The 21,152-nt window shown below is 41.5% G+C and overlaps 2 protein-coding genes across 3 annotated transcripts in view; one reads left to right on the top strand and one right to left on the bottom strand.

Moving 5' to 3' along the window:
• The first annotated feature begins 2,174 nt into the window (after positions 1-2,174).
• On the top strand, positions 2,175-7,325 carry oaz1b (ornithine decarboxylase antizyme 1b). The gene is given in 6 exon segments (XM_070850462.1): positions 2,175-2,374; positions 5,080-5,134; positions 5,136-5,222; positions 5,550-5,722; positions 5,991-6,076; positions 6,216-7,325. Coding segments are annotated over 6 exon segments (657 nt in total). The 5' UTR covers positions 2,175-2,249; the 3' UTR covers positions 6,347-7,325.
• A 2,216-nt stretch (positions 7,326-9,541) lies between these two features.
• The window catches only part of LOC139218530 (E3 ubiquitin-protein ligase UHRF2-like), a 28,149-nt gene continuing 16,538 nt past the window's right edge, over positions 9,542-21,152 (bottom strand). The window contains exons 4-16 of one of the 2 annotated variants that reach the window (XM_070850120.1): positions 17,534-17,752; positions 17,157-17,266; positions 16,848-17,034; positions 16,160-16,283; positions 14,616-14,723; positions 14,375-14,479; positions 14,108-14,214; positions 13,759-13,921; positions 13,386-13,523; positions 13,065-13,299; positions 12,641-12,792; positions 12,328-12,426; positions 9,542-12,233 (exon numbers count right to left, since the gene is read on the bottom strand). In XM_070850120.1, the coding sequence (XP_070706221.1) occupies positions 12,087-12,233; positions 12,328-12,426; positions 12,641-12,792; positions 13,065-13,299; positions 13,386-13,523; positions 13,759-13,921; positions 14,108-14,214; positions 14,375-14,479; positions 14,616-14,723; positions 16,160-16,283; positions 16,848-17,034; positions 17,157-17,266; positions 17,534-17,752 (1,894 nt within the window). In that variant the 3' untranslated portion in view covers positions 9,542-12,086. The remainder of the gene's footprint in view (positions 12,234-12,327; positions 12,427-12,640; positions 12,793-13,064; positions 13,300-13,385; positions 13,524-13,758; positions 13,922-14,107; positions 14,215-14,374; positions 14,480-14,615; positions 14,724-16,159; positions 16,284-16,847; positions 17,035-17,156; positions 17,267-17,533; positions 17,753-21,152) is intronic. The other variant, XM_070850121.1, reaches the window with a different exon arrangement.

Raw genomic sequence — 21,152 nt, 5'->3', positions numbered from 1 at the left:
CAACATTAATCATTACTAAATTGGCACTGAATTTGTTTTGTTATTTCCGGTTGGACTCTGGGGGCTTGTCGCCACCGTGTGGACGGAATGAGAATAGCAGGAGAGATGTATATAAGTCATTGCACACTGACTTATGTCCTCCCATCATCCTTATAAAAGTTTAATTTCCCCCCCACTTTTAAATCAGTGTTGAATACAGCACAATACAAGCTCTGCCCAGAGTCACCTTTATTGACTTTAGTAATAAACTGATCAGTTTAGTTACCTAAATTAACAAACAGTATAAATAGTTGTGAGCATGCAGGAGCCTTGAAGAGGTAATAAAGTGGGGAAAAAACTCAAAAGTTTGTTTAAATTAAAATCTAAAACCAAACTTTCAAGCAAAATACATTAGATTTCACTAAACCCCTCCAGTTAATTAAGAACAGTTTGCAACATAGCATGACTTATTAAATTTGTCGTGTCATTTTACTTTTATTGATGCAATACCATGTAAGCAGTGGGTTATTTTAGTGTTGGACTGCTTTATATAATGATATTAGTTTATTAATGCATCATATTCATTACAAACTAAGGTTAATCATATATTTTGTACGTAAACCCTTCAATATTAATCCTCAAAGTAACAAATAATTATAGCTGTTAAATAAACCTTCACATAAATAAATAAAGTACAATATTTTTCTTTGAAATGTAACAGAGTATAATTATAAGTAGCATAAAATCGGGGGGGGGGGTCAAGTATAGTACAAATGCATGAATTTGTGAAGTACTTATTCTCATTAGCCTACTCCAATACACATAGGATACACTGATGAATGATGAAATAACTGCTTTTGTTAATGTTAAATGAGATGGAGTCTGGCCACAGTGCAAGCTGTAAGATTACAAGTAAACATGTCTTTGGTGTCTTTGTTCTAAGTTTCTCTCCTTGGTACTTTTCCATTACGCCTCCATGTAAACATATAGCCGTTAGCCTAGCGGCACTTAGCACAACGTAACGAACGGTGTTTGTTTTCTAGGCTCGACTTGCTAAAGGGAATAATGGAGGATACGTAGTTAGTTGTGAAATTGAAATGAATTGTAATATATATATATATAATAAACATGTTCTGGTGACAACATTCGAGATGCAATACGATGGGTTTTTTAATCGCTATTTTAACTGTGGTTAAAGGTCAGGGCCAGTCAATTTTCTTCGGTGAAGTTACAGTCATGTTCTCCATTAGCATGATTAGCGTTTAGCATTTCTGGTTAGCATTAGCTTGTTAGCAAGAGTAAGTTAGCCGTAACCATATCTGCACCCATACCTTTCTTTCAAAGTAAAAGTCTCGATTTTTATGTTAAAGGGGGAAGTGTAGGGATTTGCATCAGTCCTAAACATAGCCCGTGTTAAACCAGAATTTATTTCTGAAATTGACATTAGTTTTGGTAGAAGAACAGAGTACTGGCTGGTATAATGCTGGTAAAATGCCACAATTTAAATGCAGAGGGAGCAGCTCTGAGAACAGCCAGTCTGATACTTTTACAACAATATAATCTGTCTCTAATGCATACTGTGAAGAGGTATATGTTTCTGCAGAAATGTAACTGACATCTACTGTGCAATCGCTAGAAATCAGGACAAATGAGAGAGCGTACAGTATGCTTTACTACACAGGTTCATTTTTGACAAAATAATCTTAACTCAATGTCCACTTACTTAGGTTCTGTGATTAAAAAGCAACACTTGGGTAGTTTCTAATATGATTCCATCATCTTTTTTTTTTTTAGGCCCACAAATAATCTGGCATTTCTTTATTTTATGATTAATCAAAAATCATTATAATTGAACCATTAATTAAGTATTTGGAAAGTAAATATATGGAAAACACAGTATACCAAAAGGATTTTGTCTATACACCATATAATTTCTCATGTAAACAGAGATTTTGTTTTACAATAGATAGGATGGTTAAATTATTTTACACATTTTTTTGGTATTAATGCAGGTATACATACTGATGTCTGATCTTTTGTGATATCTTGAATGGCATTATTCCTCATGTCATCAGTGTATCTGTTTTTGTACTTGACTTTTATTTTGAAGTCAAAGATAAAAAGCGGAAATGTAAAACCGAAATATCCAACCCATATTGCATGTAGCTTGACTCCTGTCTTCTCTACCAGTTTCCGACTATCGAGCCGACCACTACCCAGCCGAGCATAGCAGAGAGCAGTCAGCCCGTCGTGTCTCTACCCGAGGCCGGATGGTAAAATCCAACCTCCAGCGGATCCTAAACAGTCATTGCTTTGCTCGCGAGAAAGAAGGAAAACAACAGTCTTTTACTACCATGGCGGACTTGCGTAGTGGTATCTGTGACATGATTGAAAAGTAAGTAAATGGTGAAAAACGACTCACCTAGCTTACAGCTGTGGGGGAGGGGTGGCTAAGCTAACCTAGCTAGCAGCCGCAGAAAAAGCGGAAGTACAAACGCGTTTAACGTTTAATGTACCGTTTATTTGTAGTATGTTGTTCCGCCAATGCCTCAGAGCTACGTTTGGTGAAAACCATAGTTATACGATTATTTTAATACGTGTCAAGATTATTCAGGGAACTTCATTCACTGGCCCGGGAGACAACAGCATTAGCTACCATTAGCTAGCGTTACCATCGTTGAACTTGTGGTACGTCACTAGTTGACTGCGCCAGCTAGCTAACCAGCTAGCATCAACATTTTAATTATGCTAGTCAACTGTCTTTATTCTGTTAAGGAGTGTGATAACAAAAAATGTAATTTATCGTGTACGACGCTGGGGAGCGTCAGTTGACATCAGACAATTGGTTGAAGTAGGTTTGTTTGAGATTCTCTGAGGTTAGCCTATTTAAAGCCCAAATCTGCCGTCAGGTTAAGGCCAAAAACACCGAATTGACGTAGCTTACGTCACATATTTGTCGTCGGGTAACTTCAGAACGATGAAAAGTGCCTGTTAAACTGATTACGGATTGAGCACATAAGTGTCAGTCCATAAGGAGGTAAACTAACCTTCGATCCTTTAATCACGAGAAAGTACAATAAATCAATAAATTTGGCAGGTGGGCACGTGTTTCTAGGTACGTTGATCTCGTGAGCTGACGTCGGAGGTAGGTTGATTATTACGCAACTGACAGTTTACTGCAGGAGCCTCGTGACGGCAAGACGAAGAAAGTGTCCAGAGATTCAGATTTTGTGAAGGGATACTGATGCATCGCGAAAACAGGATTTCATTTTCTGTAGTGGTTTATTTCATATCGCCTAGTGGCTCAATTATAAACAGCATTCGCTACGGCTCGGAGCCGTAAAAGTCGATGGACTTGCGGGTTGAAATAATTCACAGAAGGCCTCAAAAACTTGGTCACTTTGAGGGTTCTTCTGGCTATGTTGTATGGACCTCAGGTCTATATGATTGATATGCAATCCGTCTAATATAATGAAACCGCATTGAATCTGGTTTCAGTCTAAATGCAAGAAATTTAACCAGAGTCTGAAGCAACAGCTGTTAAGATATAGTTAGTTTTATATATGATCTAGGGCAAAAGTATTAAGTTTATTAATTGATTAACCTATCGACAGAGAATTAATTTGCAAGAATAATACAATAAAGTAATTGTTTTTGTAAGTTAGCAGAAATGAGAAATGATCACTGGTTATTTTCAAACATGAGGATTTGATGGGGTTTTTTTGTCATGACTAAACTGAATATTTTCGGGGTTTGGAAGTTATGATTATGGCAATTTAACCATTTTCGCAAAAATTTGTTTTAGGTTAAATCAATGATGATAACGTAGTTGGCAGTTGCAGCTTTAATTTTCAAACAAATGTGTAATTCAAAATGCCAAACGTTCTCCAGTTTAAGCTTCTCGTTTGTGAGGATAAGCTGCTTTTCTTCTTGTTGTGTGGCACACTTAGCACAGTATCTTTACAAGAGAATGAGCAATTTGATATTACTCTCGGTTTAAGGAAAATTGAATGGGTATTTTCCACAACGTTTCCATTTTATGTGCCCGAAGAAATTTAAGTGAGAAAATATCTGCCAAATGGATTGATAATAAAAATAATAGTTAGGTGCAGCCTGAATACGAACCCTACTGCGACCAGCTGATGTATTGTTTGGTTTGTATGAAACTGGCTTCCTTGGTACCTTTTTTATATAATGTGTACGCGGTCACAAGATACTGTTTATAAACTGCAGTACAGAAAGATTTTCTTTGTAGATGTTAAGGGCTCTGATAACAGCACAAGTTACACCAAGTATTTCACCCAACAACACTGAAAGCTGAAGAATAGGAGTCGTTTGGGTTTTGTATCTAAAGCAGCAAATATTTTTGGTTGTTTGCCTCCCACCGCATCCTGCTGTGTCTGTGCTCTGCTCTTAAAAACTTTTGTTAACAAGTCTGTGAACACAGCACCGTTGTTAAGTGAAACACAAATTGTAAGCAGTTTGAAACGGCCTGTTAGTGTAACCAGTGCTGCTGTTTGAGCACTTGAGAAGTCAATAGCTGCAGTATTTATTAAAGGTTCCAATTTATACTCATCAGTATCGGATAATCTCACATTTTATTGCAAACAATGCCAAACTGAAAACACTTTATTTTTGTTTCAGATGCACAGTTGTGTTTTTTTTTTTTTCAGGATGATTTCTTTGATTTTTGATTTGTTTCAGAAACGAGATAAGTGATGGCAGGGAGTGTCAAGTCTGAAAATGTGCCGACTCTGACAGTTGTTCAAAAGTTTAAAACATCACAGTGAACAGCATTTCGTCTTTAAATTTTAGGGGCTATACCAGTGCAGTAACGTGCGTGGATGCAGACATGTAATAAGAGCCTGTAGCTGACTGTAGCCCACGTTTGTCTGTGTTAAATCCCATGAAGTCTTTGAAGTTGTAGTTGTATACAAGATTAAATAAAAATCAGACTGAAAATCCTCAGTATGCATTTTTGACGTGTACATAGCAGCACAAGGTGGACATCGAACTACAGAAAACCTTTTGTTAGAGGTGGATTGGGATATTTCTGTCACAGTGTTGTGATTATGTCCTCTCTCTGTCCTCCCCCGCCAGCCTGTCCCTGCACTGTAGTAGTAGTACCCGCGGCCCGGGGCCTCTGTGGTGCTCCTGATGCCCCTCTCCCACCCCTGAAGATCCCAGGTGGGCGAGGGAATGGCACGCGGGATCACACTCCTTCAGCTCGGCCTCTCTACTCAGTAAGTCTAGAAACACACACACAGACACACTGTCGTATTGCTGAAATGTTTGAAACAAGGGAAAGTGCTTGTTTTCAGAGGAAGAAATATGTTAACAATACGAGCTCCTTCTCACTGAAACCATTTCCTGTCACATGATCCAGTGTCTCTTTTTTTCTGCTACAAAGCAGAAGAGGGTGTGCAGGTTTTTACCTGATTTGTTCATCTCTGCTCAGTAGCTTGACCAGAGTTGGACATTATAGAGAAACGTACTATCTACACATTATGCTACATTTCATGTTGTCCCCCAGCTGTTTTGAGATATGTTACAAGTATCTGTGTTTCCAGGACCGAAAGTTAACTGTAACGGAGGAGCCAGCAGGGAACGGTCGCCCTGGGATTCTCCACTTCCAAAGTCGTCCCACCGTCACCAAGACGATTCAGTGGGATGCTGTCCTGAGCAGCAGCGCACTCTATGTGGAGATACCTCTTGACCCTCTTCCTGAAGGCAGCAAGGAGAGGTGAGGCCAGATTGTTAGCAACAGGAAATTCAATAACACTCTTGAGTCATGTTACAGGAGAGTAAACAGGCACTTGAAGTTAGATTAAAAGATGATGGGAAACTGATGATCGATCCCTAAATACTATTTGAAATAACATTTCAAATTCTAAGCAAATACTCTCTTATTTTTTTATAGGGTACGCGTGACATTCAGTTATTTGTGTGCTTGCATGCTAAGAAGTTATTTTTCATTTTTTAACGCAAGCTGCCGTCTGTTCTCCCTCCAGTTTTGCAGCTCTCTTGGAGTATGCTGAAGAACATCTGAAAGTCGTTAGCGTGTTTGTCTGCTTTTACAAGAACAGAGAAGATCGTGGTATGTGTTAACGGCCCTGTTTTTCCCAGCACACCTTTTTCACTCAGAACACCCAACCAACTTTGATTACATAATTAGTTTACCTTCTGTGGTCTTGTACTGCATCTTAACATCTGCTGTCCCTGCCTTATTCTTCCAGCTAAACTGGTGCGTACATTCAGTTTCCTGGGCTTTGAGATTGTGAAACCGGGCCATGCCCTCGTCCCACCTCGACCCGACGTTTTCTTCATGGCCTACAACTTTGACAGGGACTCCTCGGACGAGGAGTAGCCCCCCCCTCCCCCACCCTCCCAGACAGCGCCTCCACCCCCTGCTTACTTCTTTTTTTTCTTTCCATCATATGTTTGTCCATCCCCTCCCAGCTTACTCATACACACCACGGTCTGTGTAAAACCTTCAGCAGTAGCTCTTTGTAAGTACTCATTTCTCCATGCTTTTTGTGTTCAAGGGAATATGTAAGATGTGCATCTCCTGTTTCCACCATCTATCTTTGTGTGTTTTATTAAACTGTTTTCATTGAAGATTAATTGGTGTTCTACAAGGAGGGAACTTTTGTTTTTTGGACTTACAATCATATTGCAGTTGTCATAGATATAAGGAAGTTTTGGTGTAATTACCATTTCCTGTCAAGTCTTCGTTTTTGATTATTTCCTTTTTATGATAGATAATGGTGGAGGATTTTTCATTTCTTGAATGTACTACAAAAAGGTCATCAGGTTTACACTCGGGTACTCCAGCTTTTTTTGATTGGCTAAATAATAACTTTAAATTTGTCCCATATTTTCTTTCTCTACAAATTACAAATACTTCAGTGGGACCAGTTTTTATTTTGTAGCACTAATATCCTCTTTAAAGTATTAGGATTTTTAAAATGTTACTTTTGAGCGACAGCCCCAATAATTGGTACTTCATAGCTGAATAGTGAATCCATTTAGACTAGAAGTGGAGTGAAAAGATGAATGCTTTGCATGTGTCTGATGTGAGCACATCAGTTTCAGATCCAACGAGTGAATTGGTACAACGCGAATGGAAAGTGAATAATCCAAAGTGCTTTTGCTTCTTTCTGCCATGTTTATCTGACAATATTGTAGTATTTTGTTTTGGAGGTTGGAAAATGCTGTGATGTAATGATTGGATTTATTTTTTCTGGATTAGCATTCCTTTTAACTATTTTCATGATAGTATTTTGTTGTTCGCCTGCATAGTGGTACCTGTTGTGCTTCTGTGATAATAAAACAAACAAACAAAAGCTTCTGTCTATTTTCAGCTCCCAGCACATTTAAACTAACCTTCTTTTAGAAGAAAAAAACTGACAATAATTCAGTGTTCCTGTGTAATGCCTGGGGTAACTGCTGGAGGGGCATTAATATGCTACTGTGGTGGATTTTTGTGAGCTTTTATTTATTATACTTTATTATACTACACTTTAAAGCTCCAACAACTTAGTTATACTTAAACTGCCTTCCAACATAAAGCAATTTCTCAAACTGAAGAAAATCAGGTCAGTTACAAAACAGCAGCAGGGCAGACATCCAGATCGTGTCCTGTCATACCACCAGGAGGCTCCACAGGACTCTGAGCTACACTGGACCAATCAACAGCTGATTTTAGAGTTCCATCTGCAGTACTCACAGTTGCTTAAACCCCAAGAAGCATGATGAGCTACAGTGAGACCTGAGAGCCTGGCCAGTCCTCTAAAGGTAACTTATAGGGCAGGACAACCTAAACCTTCATGATTAGTACAGTAGCTAGAATTAATGTAATATGTTCAAGTGTAATATGTTTAGGATTAAGAATACACATAAAATAAATGGTGTATTTTCAATGGCAAAATATACAAGAGTGTGAGGATAAAAACCCTAAAAAGTTGTATTAAAAAAAAAAAATGCAGAATAAGAAATCTCAAAGTGAATCTAAAATATGTTTTTAGTGGTTTGCAGAAAAGAAAAAAGAAGCCTTTGTTGTTGTTTTTTCTGGAATCCAAATATTTAATAGGTACATATCAAGTATTATTGTGACATGTATAAAATTTCAGATCACAATATGAAGCAATGAAACTCCTCAGACTGGCATATGCTGCGAATGTTTGAGGTCGCCACGTAAAAATGACTAATGATTAAAATAGAAGAGAAGCAACTAAAATGGTAGAAAAATGGCATACAGACATAGATAATAGTAAGCATTCTAAGAAAATTAAATGCGACTGTTCAAACTTTTTTTTTTTGTTCAATAGAGTGCAATAGAAATAAAAACAACACAGCACTGAAGCCAAGCGTCCACAAGACGTCTAAAAATTGTTAGTACTGTAGGTTCACGGAGGGCAGAAGACAGCGGAAAGAGAGGAGAGGGGGGGGGAAGGTCACAGCAGAGAAGGAAACGAGGGCTATTAGCTCGCCAGTCAGTGCAGGAAGAAAATAATCTTTGAGCAAGATTGAGCAACAGTGGAAGTAATGCACATCACAGTTAGCTTTAAAGACCATAGTAGCATTTGTATTTGCATGTTATTGATAAAAAGAGAGACAAAAAAAAAAAATCCTGAATGATTGAACAGAAACGAGGACGTCACCACAAACAAACAAACAGCCGGCCAATGAAAGGATGTGTACAGCAGTGCGTCAGCTCGGCTCAGCTCTACACTAAAACATGGCTGTGCCTCGAGGGCTGTTGCAGGTGAACGTGACGTCTATGAACGGGGGGCTACATTTACCCACAAAACCAACTCAAGAGCTGGACCCCAGATGCATTATCTGCAAATTCAGCACGCCATGTGACCTCTGTCCGGGGCCACAGATCAGTGCAATGACTGTGCTGCTGCTCTCTGTAGGGGTGGGTTTTTGTTTTGGAAGCCATCAGACCTGCCAACCCTGGACATTTTAAAGTACCATATCAGCACTGGAAATGATACAAACCATGAAAATGGACTTCTCGTGCTGCATAATATATGTGACGGTCTGGATGATGGTACTGAACAGGAATGGGTACAGTGTACATCATCACTTGGTAACAAAAAAAGCTATTTAGGGAATAATGTACAACAAAAATCTGTAACTCCATGTCTGTCATTGGTCTTCCTTCCTGCAAAGGTATTCTTAATAGTGATTAAAACAAAAAGGTCCTAATTTATGCGAAGCCTCCAAGTGCATTCCAAAGAGATGGAGGGGGCAGCTCGTCACTGGTCGGGCTGAATCCGCTGGGTGGTGACGCGAGAAAAAGGTGAGCACTCACAAGTAGCAACTTTTTGTTTGTCTCATGTTCACAGCTGCCATTCAATGCCCATTTGACTTGTTAACCATGGGCCTGATGATCTGATGAAACTAGTGAGTTCCTAACATTTCTCTTTTGTTTTTAGGTCACAGTTTGAATCCACACAGACGTAAAAACTGACTGACTGATGACTGATGGTTGAAAACATTCAACTCGGTTCAACTAATATAGCCAGGACACTCAGGCAAAACATATTTAAAAAAAATGTAAAAAGAAATCCCAGGCCTGCAAGGTATTACCCACCAACCATGCTCTTAATCCATATTAACATGTACTATGTTATTCATCTAACATAAATGAATTATTTTTCCGTCATGGGTTACCCTCACTTGGCATTTCTTGACATTGTTGGTGCCGTCTACGTACGCAAGATGTGTTGCGATGTGCCGATGTACCGAAACACACTGAAGCATTCAACAGTGTGTCCGTACAACTACTGAAATGTGTTATGCTCATACAGTCCAGTGAACTCTGGCACACGCACTCTTGAAAACCTTCACGATACTGAAAAGCTCTTCGGTACTTTGAGGAACAAAATCTTTTTTTTTTTTTTTCTACAAAACCTTTTTTTTTTTTTTCTCCCCTCAATTTTTGAACACAACTTCTCAAATGTTAAATGTATAAAGAGCCAAACAAGAAGTCTGCCGAAACAAAACTAAAATTCTAAAATTAGGATTTTAAATTAGTACATTTCTGAGCATACATTAACATCTTGAGGAAAGTGACTGGGCATTAGATGCCACCTTTAGATACTCAACAGTTTTTGATAGTCTGTGCTACAAGGCACTCTCTTATCCATGTCCTGTTGTCTGCTCCTATGAGTCTGGACTGATGAGTAACAGTTCATGACTTTTTTTCTTCTAGCTTATACACTGATTATTGGGGAACACTGCACATGCTGGTGTCCCAGAGACTCCAGTGGTGTGAATCAACATAACCGTCACGCTGATTAGGTTGGTTTTTCTTCAGTGTATCTCCATTTTCTCGATGCACTGTGACAACAAATCACTCGCACCATCCTGGCTGTGCAGACACTCGCCGGACTGCTTCTCTAAAAACGAAGGAGAAGCGGATTGTGGTGGACATCCAGAGCTCTCCGATGAACATTAGACTAAATCTAGCAATAACAGATGAATATCTGCCGAGCACAATGTATGCTCACCATCTTTGTGTGAAGTCTTGCTTGGTTGTGGTTGCTTGGTAACACAAGGGACGACCACAGTGGGCTCTTCTATGCAAGTGGAGCAGCTCGCGCTTTTCAAGCATTTCCGGCCGCCCCGTGGAAATCTTTCATTTCCATTACACCATTATTTATTCATAAATTTCTTAATATTAATGTTTAATAATGATTTAAATAGCGTTAGAGGTTTCAACAGCAATTATGAGAGAAATTTAATAGCATGTTTTTTTTATGTATTTATATTTTAGATGTATTTTTAGGTGCTGCTTGGAAACGGAAATAAAAAGTGCCTTGCTTAAGACAGATGATAATTTGGTAAGGTCCTGTTTGATACTTCACAAGTATATATTGCATTTTAGTTTTATGCGTGATTTCTCACTATAACTTTCTTTTTTTAAAGCAGATTTCTGACAGTATTTGCCCCTGATCTGCTCTACAGCCTCACGTCTTTGGTATGTTTATGAAGCAAATGCTTTTTTTTTTTTTTAAACTCCACATAAAATCTGAAGGAGAGAGTTGTGTCTGTTGATTATTGTTGCATTCACGAAGTATGTAAGGTTCGTTGGACTCCGAAATCTCCTAACACGCCAGACACACCGGACACAGCTGCCAATTTCTGTTCTCTGCAAATGCACTGAAATTTACCTCTGGCAAGACATTTGCTGCTCTTATTAGCTTGAGGCATGGCAATGTCATCATTCCGAGTGGCATGAGCAGCAAGCAGGATGCCAGCGCGTGCCCCTGATTAACCTGCGAAATAAGTCTGCTGCACAAGTCTTCAAGGACATACAGCATTGTGTGCTTCATTTCCATACATACATGTTAATTCTTGACTTTCCCAATTTTAACTCTGTAGGCGTGACCTACTTTCTCATACTACTAATGTTATTGAGGGGGTGTTATCTCATCTGCGTGTCTTGATTAACCTTGTGGAGTTGCCGGTCCTGCTGTGCCTAAATCACCATATTAAACTAGCACCTTTACTTGCCAGCCGAGGAACCGTGTGCACGTATGTGAAGCAGCTCAGCTCAGTAGTTTGGTGTAAATCTGCGTGCATGGTACACAAAAAGCAAACAGGTTGGCAGGAGTCTAATGGCTGATTCCGTGATATTGCCGGGGGGGAGAGATTTGCACTAAAAGAATGTGCTGGGTGTAAATTTATGGAACCAGTGAGTGACCACAGTGGAGGGGGGGAGGCAAACAAAGAAATTGAGCAAATATCTTGAGGTGGCTAGTGGGTGTGAATTCGGGCTCCTTTTGTGCGTTTGTGGGGCAGGAGTAGGGAGGTTAAAAATGTCCTTGGTTTAAATTTCAGGCTGGTGATGTTAATGGAGACAGTCCAAGTTCAACAGATGAGGTCAGTCCCTACTGAGGTTGTTTGTGTATGAATGATTGTATACATAATGGCTGTATATGCAATATACATTTGCCCGTGGGTAAGTACAGTATGTGTGCGCAATGCGTTTTAAAGTGGAGCTCTAGGTGCTTGACAGTATACGTGGGTGCACAGAATGGATGCTTATGTGCGTGTATGTATGTATTCTTGTTATAAATGTGATTTCGACCTCATCGGCCCTTGCTATAGCCGGGAAAGAACTGAGCAAGCAGCATCTGAAGCGTCACGTTTTGGGTCATGACGTAGTCTTTGCCCAAGTCGTGACGGCAGGCAGGGCAGGTGTACACCTTCGCTCGGAACGACCGCTGGAGACAAGTCTGAGGAGAGAGGAACGGGAGGATTCACACACAAATGCGACGGCGGGGATTTTTCAGTGGCGGTGGTTACAAATGCATCCACTTCAGTACACACCTTGCAAACATTGTGTGAGCAGACGGTGGTGATGGGTTGGAAGGCCAGCTCCTGGCAGCACACACACATGAAGATCTGCTCCATCTTGCGCAGGAAATTCTTCACATGTGCACAGATAGAAACACATGAAAGGAATGAAGGAAAACTGTGGTAACAGCTTAAAATGTATCATTGCAGTCTTAGACTGTAAGTTCTGAAGACCAGGGGGGTGCATTTCATTTTCATGGATCAGTGGCATTAAATGAGTTCTCCTATAACAGCCTGCTGTGTGAAACAGTGTCAGAAAAGTGTCTGAGTGAACTTGGATTCATACCGGTCCCTCTTTAAGGTTTCCCATGGCTTCATCCCAGAGTTTCTTGTTGGCTGTGTCCTCCCGGATCAACCGCTCCTGCTGCTCCGACAGCTGGAAGGTCTCCTCTATCTTCACCCGTTTGGAGGGAGGCTCGGCCGCAGGTGACAACTCTGCTACAGACACATAAATAAGACTGAAAAAAAAAAAAGCAGCTACTCTTGGAGAAATAAAGACAGTAAGGAAAATTTTAGCATTTAAATGTTGCAAACAATGTTTACAGAGGTTGTGTGTGCTCAGGTAAAAGAAGATGCCGGTGGAGTCGTTAATGATTTAAATATTTACTAGCTGTCTCATAAAGAGGTTTCACTGCTCACTCTGCTCTCACCTGTCCTCTTCTCACAACCTTGTCTGACCTGCTTTGAGCTTCATCTGCAAAAGCACCCACCACTATCTCTGGCTGTCTTCTGCTCTCCATTACTCTGTGGCTCCTCTTCATCCACGCTGGCCATCGGCTGCTCGTCCTCCTCATCCTCCTCATTCTCCTCTTTCTCCTTGATTTTGCGTTGTCTCCGTGGCCTCCCCCTCCCGGGATAGTGCTTACTTCGGCCACCTCGACCTGGTCTGGCGCACGCCTCCTTCTTTGTTTTGTTAGCCATGGCCGCCAAGTAGCCTGGCGGGTACTGCACACGTGGAATGGGGAAAATTAACAATACAAATACGCACATATAGATCTGTGCATGTACATCTCTATGTGCATCTGACTAACCTGAACAGAAAGGCCCAGTTTTTTGATCCTCTCCAGTCCTTCAGGTGTCCACGGTGCTGGTTCCAAATCATCCCGTCTCAGCAAGTACCGCCACACCAGGTAACCACACTTTCCAATCTCTGGCCAGTATTTCACCACCTGCCATCCACACAAAACCAAAATAACCTTAAATACATGACATTCAGAGCTGTTTTTACATATTCTGGGGCAAGCCCAAGTAAAGCACCGCACTGTTGTAGACAAACTAGCAAACTATTAGTCCTGCCTGGTTTATGAGGTAAAGGAGAGTTAAAGAGTTGTTACAATATGTTTTGTGGGTGGAGGGTTGGGGGGGTCAAAGCATGGGGTTAGCCACAGCACTGAGCTGGTGTACCTTATAAATACCATCGTAGCGGTTTCCCTCCTCAGGAGCGTATTTGCTGATGCGCCGACCCTTGGAGCTACGGACCACCCTCACCGGCTTTCCTGCGCGCCAGTTCCTGGACTCTGCCCCGTCTTTGTCATTCAGAGGTGCATCACAGTTTAAGGCCAACGCCCTGCGAGAGTCAGGACCCAAGAATTATAGTCAAGACAGGGACGTTTATCAAGTCTGACTAAGGCTTAGGGATGAAGAAGAAGAATCAGTTGATGATTGCTGTTAAGGAGTCTGCCGCTCTTAATACCGTGCATATATCTATGGAATCAAACTTGCGTGGATGGAAGCTCATCTTTAAGTGTCGTACCTGTTCATGTGTGTCAGGGTCTGGTCAAAAGAGTGCTCTCCGATCCGTTTATTTCCTGAGAGGTCACGACCCCCGCTGCCTGTGTAGGTGAACTCGTCTCCCCGGTCCTACAGCAGGTCATTTTAACAAGTTTAACAAAATGGTCGGCACACTTGAGGACAATCCCCCTACATCACGTATGGCTCAGTAGACTGTCTGCCAGAGTGCAAAAACGTGCTATTCACATAACGGAGATTGTTAACATCTAGTTAAAAAAATATAACCCACCACTTCATCCTCAAAGCCCCCAGCCAACACCAGCGAGTATGAGCCATCGTTACTGCGCCCATGGATACCACCAACATGCGGCCTGTGAACACCTGCCTCACTCACCTGAAGTTTGAGTGTGACAATGTAAGCCATAACAACATCATTTTAACAGTATGTAAACTATAGGATGTGACATGGGAGACTTAACACACTTTTACTTCAACTTTTAAAAACAAATTTAGATGTGAAAACAGCGAACCTGAACTCTGAATTTCCAGGTGGTTCCAACAGGAACACCAGGTATGGGTCCATAGTGGTTTGAAGGAACAATTGTGCACTCCTTGGTACGCCCCACACAGGCCATACCCTGCAATCACACAGAGAAAGACAACAAAGAATCTAAGCTGCGTGCATAGAAATGCTACGTCCACAAGAGCGCCCTGAGGTCACATTTCCCTAGTGCTGCAGAGCAGGGCTGCTGATGCATTGGTCAAATATGGCTTCATCTTATGATGAATATCTAAGGACAATGATTACATCCAATTTAGGAGGTACATAGGATTTCAAAAGTGAGGAGACAAAGAAAAGTATTTTATTTTAAGGGTTATAAAATTGCGATAATGTGAAAGGCAAGTATAAATGCCGAGTGACTCACAGCACTTAAATGTGCCCAAACACACAAGCCAGGCTGTTTTCAATTAGTCCACAGAGAAAGGGAGCATTCTGGTAAAGAAATGAGTTATTTTCCGTTGGCAGTTCCAGGAAAGTGGCTAAGTCATGCTTAATGGCATTGTTCACATTACACCATGGAGCAGAGCGTCAGGGAGACAGCCAGGCCTGGATGGAAACGCGCCACACAATATCTCAAAGTGTTGCCATGAGAAGACTCTGAGGAGATTTTGAGGAAAATATTTAACAGTATGCTTAGAACAGATGCTTAAAAAACATTTAAATACATGTCAGATGTCTTCCTCTGTCTCACGGTATGCCTCAGCAGCTAGCATGAGATAATTTCAGTTTTTGCAGAGTGAAAAGTCTAAATGTAATTTTGCTCTCGCGCTTGTGCCCTTTAACGGCATGAAAACACAAAAAAAGGAGGCATACACAGTGTTCGGTAGCCTTGTTATAATTATACAAAAAGAGCTTGAAAATCACTAACACATCAATATTTATACAAATGTCGGCATTTGCAAAAATGCTATGACTCAAACCAAAAGTATTGACAAACTCCGGGAGCCTGATTTAACATTAAGTAGGTGTTAAGTATTGTTGACTGGATCAGAAACGTCTCATCTGATCATTTGATTTGAGGGGAAATAAAAGAGCTGCGGTGCGCACAGGAAATATTTGACAGTGCTTCAAAGGGGTGCACACAAAACTCTTCACATGAAACAAACCATTTACTTCAGATCAAGCCCAACACAACACACAGAGCTGACAATCGCTTACACAAAACATTGTGGAAGAACAAACTAGTCTAAGGGAATAAAAAGCGTTCCTGTGTAACTTTACAGCAGAAGGATTTCTTTTTAAACTATTTACATGTAAATATGCTGACTTAACTAGAAAATACAAAGAATTTAAACCTCAAAGAGGAAGTCTAATTCGTCTTTTAATTTGTTTTAACTATTGACACGAACTGCTTTTTCATGTTTAGGCACAGAGCCTTTGTAACTTCTAGGCAATTTGAGGAGGACCCACAGGTCTTCCCTCAGGCTTACTGTTAAAATATACTTTCAATCTTAGAGAGCAGCTGTCAGTCCATCTGGTGTGTGTGTACCTTAGGGTGCCCTTGGGTCTCACCTTTCCCCAGTCCCTTTGACTCTCAGTTGTTGCCGAAGGCATCTTGGCTTTCTTCTTGCTGGCTTTAAGCTTCTCTCCTGCCTTAACTACCTCGCTGGTGTCGTTCTTACAGGTGGGACAGTACCTGGCAGAATGAGAGGATAACATTTCTGTGGATGTAAGAAGTCGTGTGAGTCTAAGAGTTGCAACAAAAGATCTATGTGAAAAGATGAACTGAGCTACGTTCCGGCAAAATGAGGAGCAATGCTTTCCCAAATTAGCCAAAGGATAAAGACACTGACATGTAACACACACCCCAAACGCACCAATTTTAACATTTAAATTCAATGTACACCAGAAAAATGCAAAAAAGTTTCATGTTTAGCTTTTTAGCCATTTTAGTTCCATCAAGTGACACCTGCACGACACAGGAATGGAGGCTGGGGACCTTCTTATCAGTAACTACACCCTAAAACAGTTGCTCACACCCTCATTTCTGTTAAGCAGAGAGACATGAAACCCACTGCATTAGATAAACTCACATCTGTGACTACACTGTGTCATTTCTTTATATTGATTTCAACCTCAATCACCACTTAATTACTGCTTAAATGCACTTCAGCTCACACCGAACACCATGAATCAACCGTCTTAAATTGATTGCGAAGCGCAGGATGTTGTGGCTAATTGCTGAGCTACACTCTCTCACCAGTCCTCGTCATCCGGGATGGTGGCGAGCGGCGGGTTGAGGCAGTAGATGTGGAACGCCATGTTGCACTCGTCGCACAGCAGCTGCATGTGAGCATCCTGCTTCCCGCCGCACACACAGCAGGAGCAGAAGCGACACTCGGCGTCGGGGTCGGCTTTGCAGTGCTTACACTCCGGCCCGCTCTTCCCTGGATCCAGTAACGAGAGTGAAATATTCATACACACATATGAACATCTCATTGTGTGGGCCCACTAAAACACACGGTACAAGTTGGACAAGTTGTGCCACTATTTTCACTTGTGTGCATACGTTTAAATTGTCCATCTGCGGCTGAGAGTGCGCGAGCGCCTGGTTTCTCCACCTGGTAGACTTCATCGAGGAACTGAACTTTACAATCGCCGATTACATCTCCAGGACCCCTGGAGGGAGGGCAAGAGACGTGCAAGAGAAAGGGAGAGACACAAAAGGACAGAGAGAGAGAGAGAGAGAGAGAGAGAGAGAGAGCATAAGAAAAGAAAACCAGGGTGGAGGATGAAAAGATGTTATTGAGCATGTTATAGAGAGATGACACATTTATCTGTTTGGCTCATTTTTGTTTTAGAAATTTTACATCTTAGTAAACAACAAAGAGATCATCCCTGTATGCCCAGCGCATCACCCTCCCACCTAGGAAGGAAGATCCTCACCCCAGGAGGATCTTGACTCTGAGCTCCTTGTTGGTGCGGGACGATTGGTTGAGGGTCTGAATCTCTGCGTCGAACCAGAAGCCCCTCTCATCTGGCGTCTCCATATTGTAGTTGACCATTACATGCATGCCCACCTGGAGCTGGTCCCACCGCAGCAGGGTCCTGGCACGTGGCCGCACATCCACCGGTCGCATTTCCACCACACCGTTCTCTGGGTAGCTGCGATTTTAAAATGTGGAGAGAGAAGGGAGGGGAGGGGGGGGTTAAGGTGTGTGAAATCCTCTGCTGTCATCACCCTTGATTTTGTCTTATCTACTAAAATGCAGTCCTGTGGCGGTTAACCGTTACAGACACTTCTCTGGGTCTCAACCGGCCCACATCTTGTTGGGAACTGAGTGTTCACTTCTTTATAGATTAGCTACATGGTACATAGGAAGGGTCGAGCTATCACGGGGCACTTGACTTTAATTGCATCCTTATGGTTGGAGGAGTAAAACCTTGGAGAACTAAAATGAAACAGTGTACAAATCCTCAGCAAAAAGCAGCTATCCCGAGCGGTGAGTTCTGTAAAAACAGACGGACATGCATAGAAACTATTTAATAGCTCAATGCACAAACTGCTCCATTAATATATACCGAAAGCCTCTCTGTGCTGGAGTCTGCAGAAGCCCACACAAGTACAGGGCGGCAAAAACTGTAACACAAGTGGATTTTGCACAGAAAGCCAAATGCTGATTATAAGAAAGCGACACTTTGATATACAATAACTTAAACTGAATGATATTCTGAGCACAACCGGAGCATGCAATGGTTGGAGTGACCTTCAGACTTATCAGTTTATTCAAAAGTGAATTTAGCCCTCTGATCCGCCATCTGTCCAACGCAGAGTACAGTGCAAATGTATATGGTCATCATCACACAATGATGTTCTTTTTCTGCTGATTTGCCACAAGGGTCAAGCTCATGTCTACTTAAAGACAAGGCAGGCTTTTAGCTACAAACTCTAGTAGAAGAAGTGAGTCAAAGTCAAAAATAATATTACCTATAAATGTGTGGGTTTTAACTTTAGACTGAACTAGTCTTCAGGATAAATTTGAAAAAGACAAAAACAAATACAATAACAACAGCTCCCGTACACTCTCTAGGAGTTTCTGCCATAGAAAACTAAAATAATCAAACATAAATGACTTCACCTCACTTTCTTATATAAAGCAAAAACCAAGCATATACTGTAGATTCTCCAACACTTGTCTCGACATCCTATGAGGCATTTGCACACAACAGCTTTCTGACTGGGTTTGTGGGGAGAAGGATTATGGAGGATTTTCACTACTATGGCCTCCTTCCACCTACCCATTAATCAACACAGAAAATAAATGTAATACAGCAACCTTGAAAACAAAACACTATTTTTGATTACTAAGTTTTTAGTAAAATGGTCTTTTTCAAGTTATCACATACTTCTCTACATTCTTATAAGTTTTCAGAGGATCCCCACTGGAGGGGACACAAAATGAGCGTCATTCTTCATAGCACCGTCTTAATAATCACTGTAAAAAAAAACAAACACCCCAGTCTGGTTTGATCAGACTTGATTCATCTGCTTTCTGAACATGATTTCTGGGAAACGTTGCACCCTCTGCCCCAGTCAGCAGCAGCTGAGAAAGGAAAGGTGAGGTGACTAACGATGACCGAGAGCCAAGATAAACAAAATGTAGTAATGGAAGGATAAGGCGTAATAAAACATCCACATAGCTTCACTGCTATAGACATTTAATATTGTCTGTTTTGAAGCTTTGGCTCATTATTAGCTGATGGTCTTAATACATGATGACAGAGGCGAATGTAACCCGGAATGAACTGCAGGATCTGATTTGACTGGCATCAGTAGATTAAAGGCAGTAACCCTAATACAATGTTTGGTTTTTGTTTCAGTATAACTTCTTTTGTAAAAGCTGATGTGTCTCAACAGTTTACTTTTTATCAAAAAAGGAGAAAAACAGTAGCACCACCACAATGAAAATCAAAGTAATTTAAACCTGTAGTTTAGTAGAATAGTTCGACCTTTTGGGAAACCCACTTATTTGCCTTATAACAACAATCCTAGTCTTGTCATCCTGACGTTAACGTGAGGTTTCCAGGCAACCGGCGGTGATGCCAGACAGTTACTGGACCAGGCACATTAACCCCCTTTAAAACCACAACGTGCCATTGTTACACTTTGGGTTTTTGGACGGATTAAACAAACGAGTGAGCTCTGGAGGTGTTAGTGAGCAGATTTCGTTACATTAGGACAGAGCCAAGCTAGTCATTTTCCTCTTGTTTCCTGTCTTTGTCCTAAGCTAAGTTAAGCAACTGCTGGCTGAAGCTTCATATTTACTGAGTAGACAGCAGAGTGACCAATCTTCTCATCTAACTCTTAGTAAGACACCGAAAAGGTCAAACTATTCCTTTAACACACGACATAAGACTAGATAATACACACTTTTAATGTTTTTGGATGGTGAAAAAGGTTTTGGTTTCTAAAATGTTTGATGTCCATGTGGAGGACCAGCAGCACGCTGCACAGTCTGTGTATCTTAAAATGTTCCTAATCTGCCAAAAGAAGATCTAGTGTGTGAAGTGGGAAATGTCCTCTTGTCTAGCACACTTGGAGCGGAGGTATTTAGGTTAACTGCACAGGTTTCCTGCCTGACAATCATCATTAACTGTATGGATCAGGCGCGACTCGGAGATGAACTGACAGCGTGCTTCCTTGCCAATAACTGGAGTTATGTGTGCGTGATATGTGTTGTAGTTTATTGTTGGAGCCTTGTCAAAGGAGAATTTCTGTCACCGTCTGGGACAGACAATAAAGTCTATCTATCTATCTATCTATCTATGCTTACGGATGAACAACGCGTTAGCCGTGAAGTTTAACTGCACAACAGCCTGCACACTCAGGTCGGCTCACACAGCGGGAGGCGAAGGGGGAAGTAGAGAATTGCGTGCATGAGCGAGCAGTGTATGTGTGTGATTTTGAGGGAAAGCTGAGCCTAAACTGGGTACTTTCTCAGACGATCTGCACTGACACAGAACCGACTGTGGCTAAAAATGACTCTCATACCCGACATTTTAAGATTTTATCCTGTCAGAATATGCACTACTTGTGCTTCACTTTCATACTGAAAAGACTGTGCATATTTTAAGCCTTTGTAAAGTGACTGGAGAGGGCCTACAGAGGCAGACTGTAAGAGTTGTAGCACATACTCCCAGGAAGAGGAGACCAGGGCACAGTGCAGGGATTTCCTTTTTTAGGCCCAAGGGATTATGGCGGTTTTGGGTTGGGGGGGGGGGGGGGGGGGGGGGGGGGGGGGGGCACGCGTGAATACAAGCAACACAAGTACACACCAACATGCACATGTGTCTGTACACACACACACACACACACACACACACACACACACACACACACACACACACACACACACACACACACACACACACACACACACACACACACACACACACACACAGAGGAGGAATATCAACCTTGGAGCACAATAGGACTCAGCATGAACAGAAGGGGAACACAGAGAAACACAACGGGAGCACAAGTACCCGAGTTTAAGACCACACA

The sequence above is a fragment of the Pempheris klunzingeri genome, chromosome 19 (genome assembly GCF_042242105.1).
Source record: "Pempheris klunzingeri isolate RE-2024b chromosome 19, fPemKlu1.hap1, whole genome shotgun sequence".
Lineage (NCBI taxonomy): Eukaryota > Metazoa > Chordata > Actinopteri > Acropomatiformes > Pempheridae > Pempheris > Pempheris klunzingeri.
The sequence above is the reverse complement of the archived record's forward strand: the minus strand, read 5'-3'. Positions and strand labels throughout refer to the sequence as shown.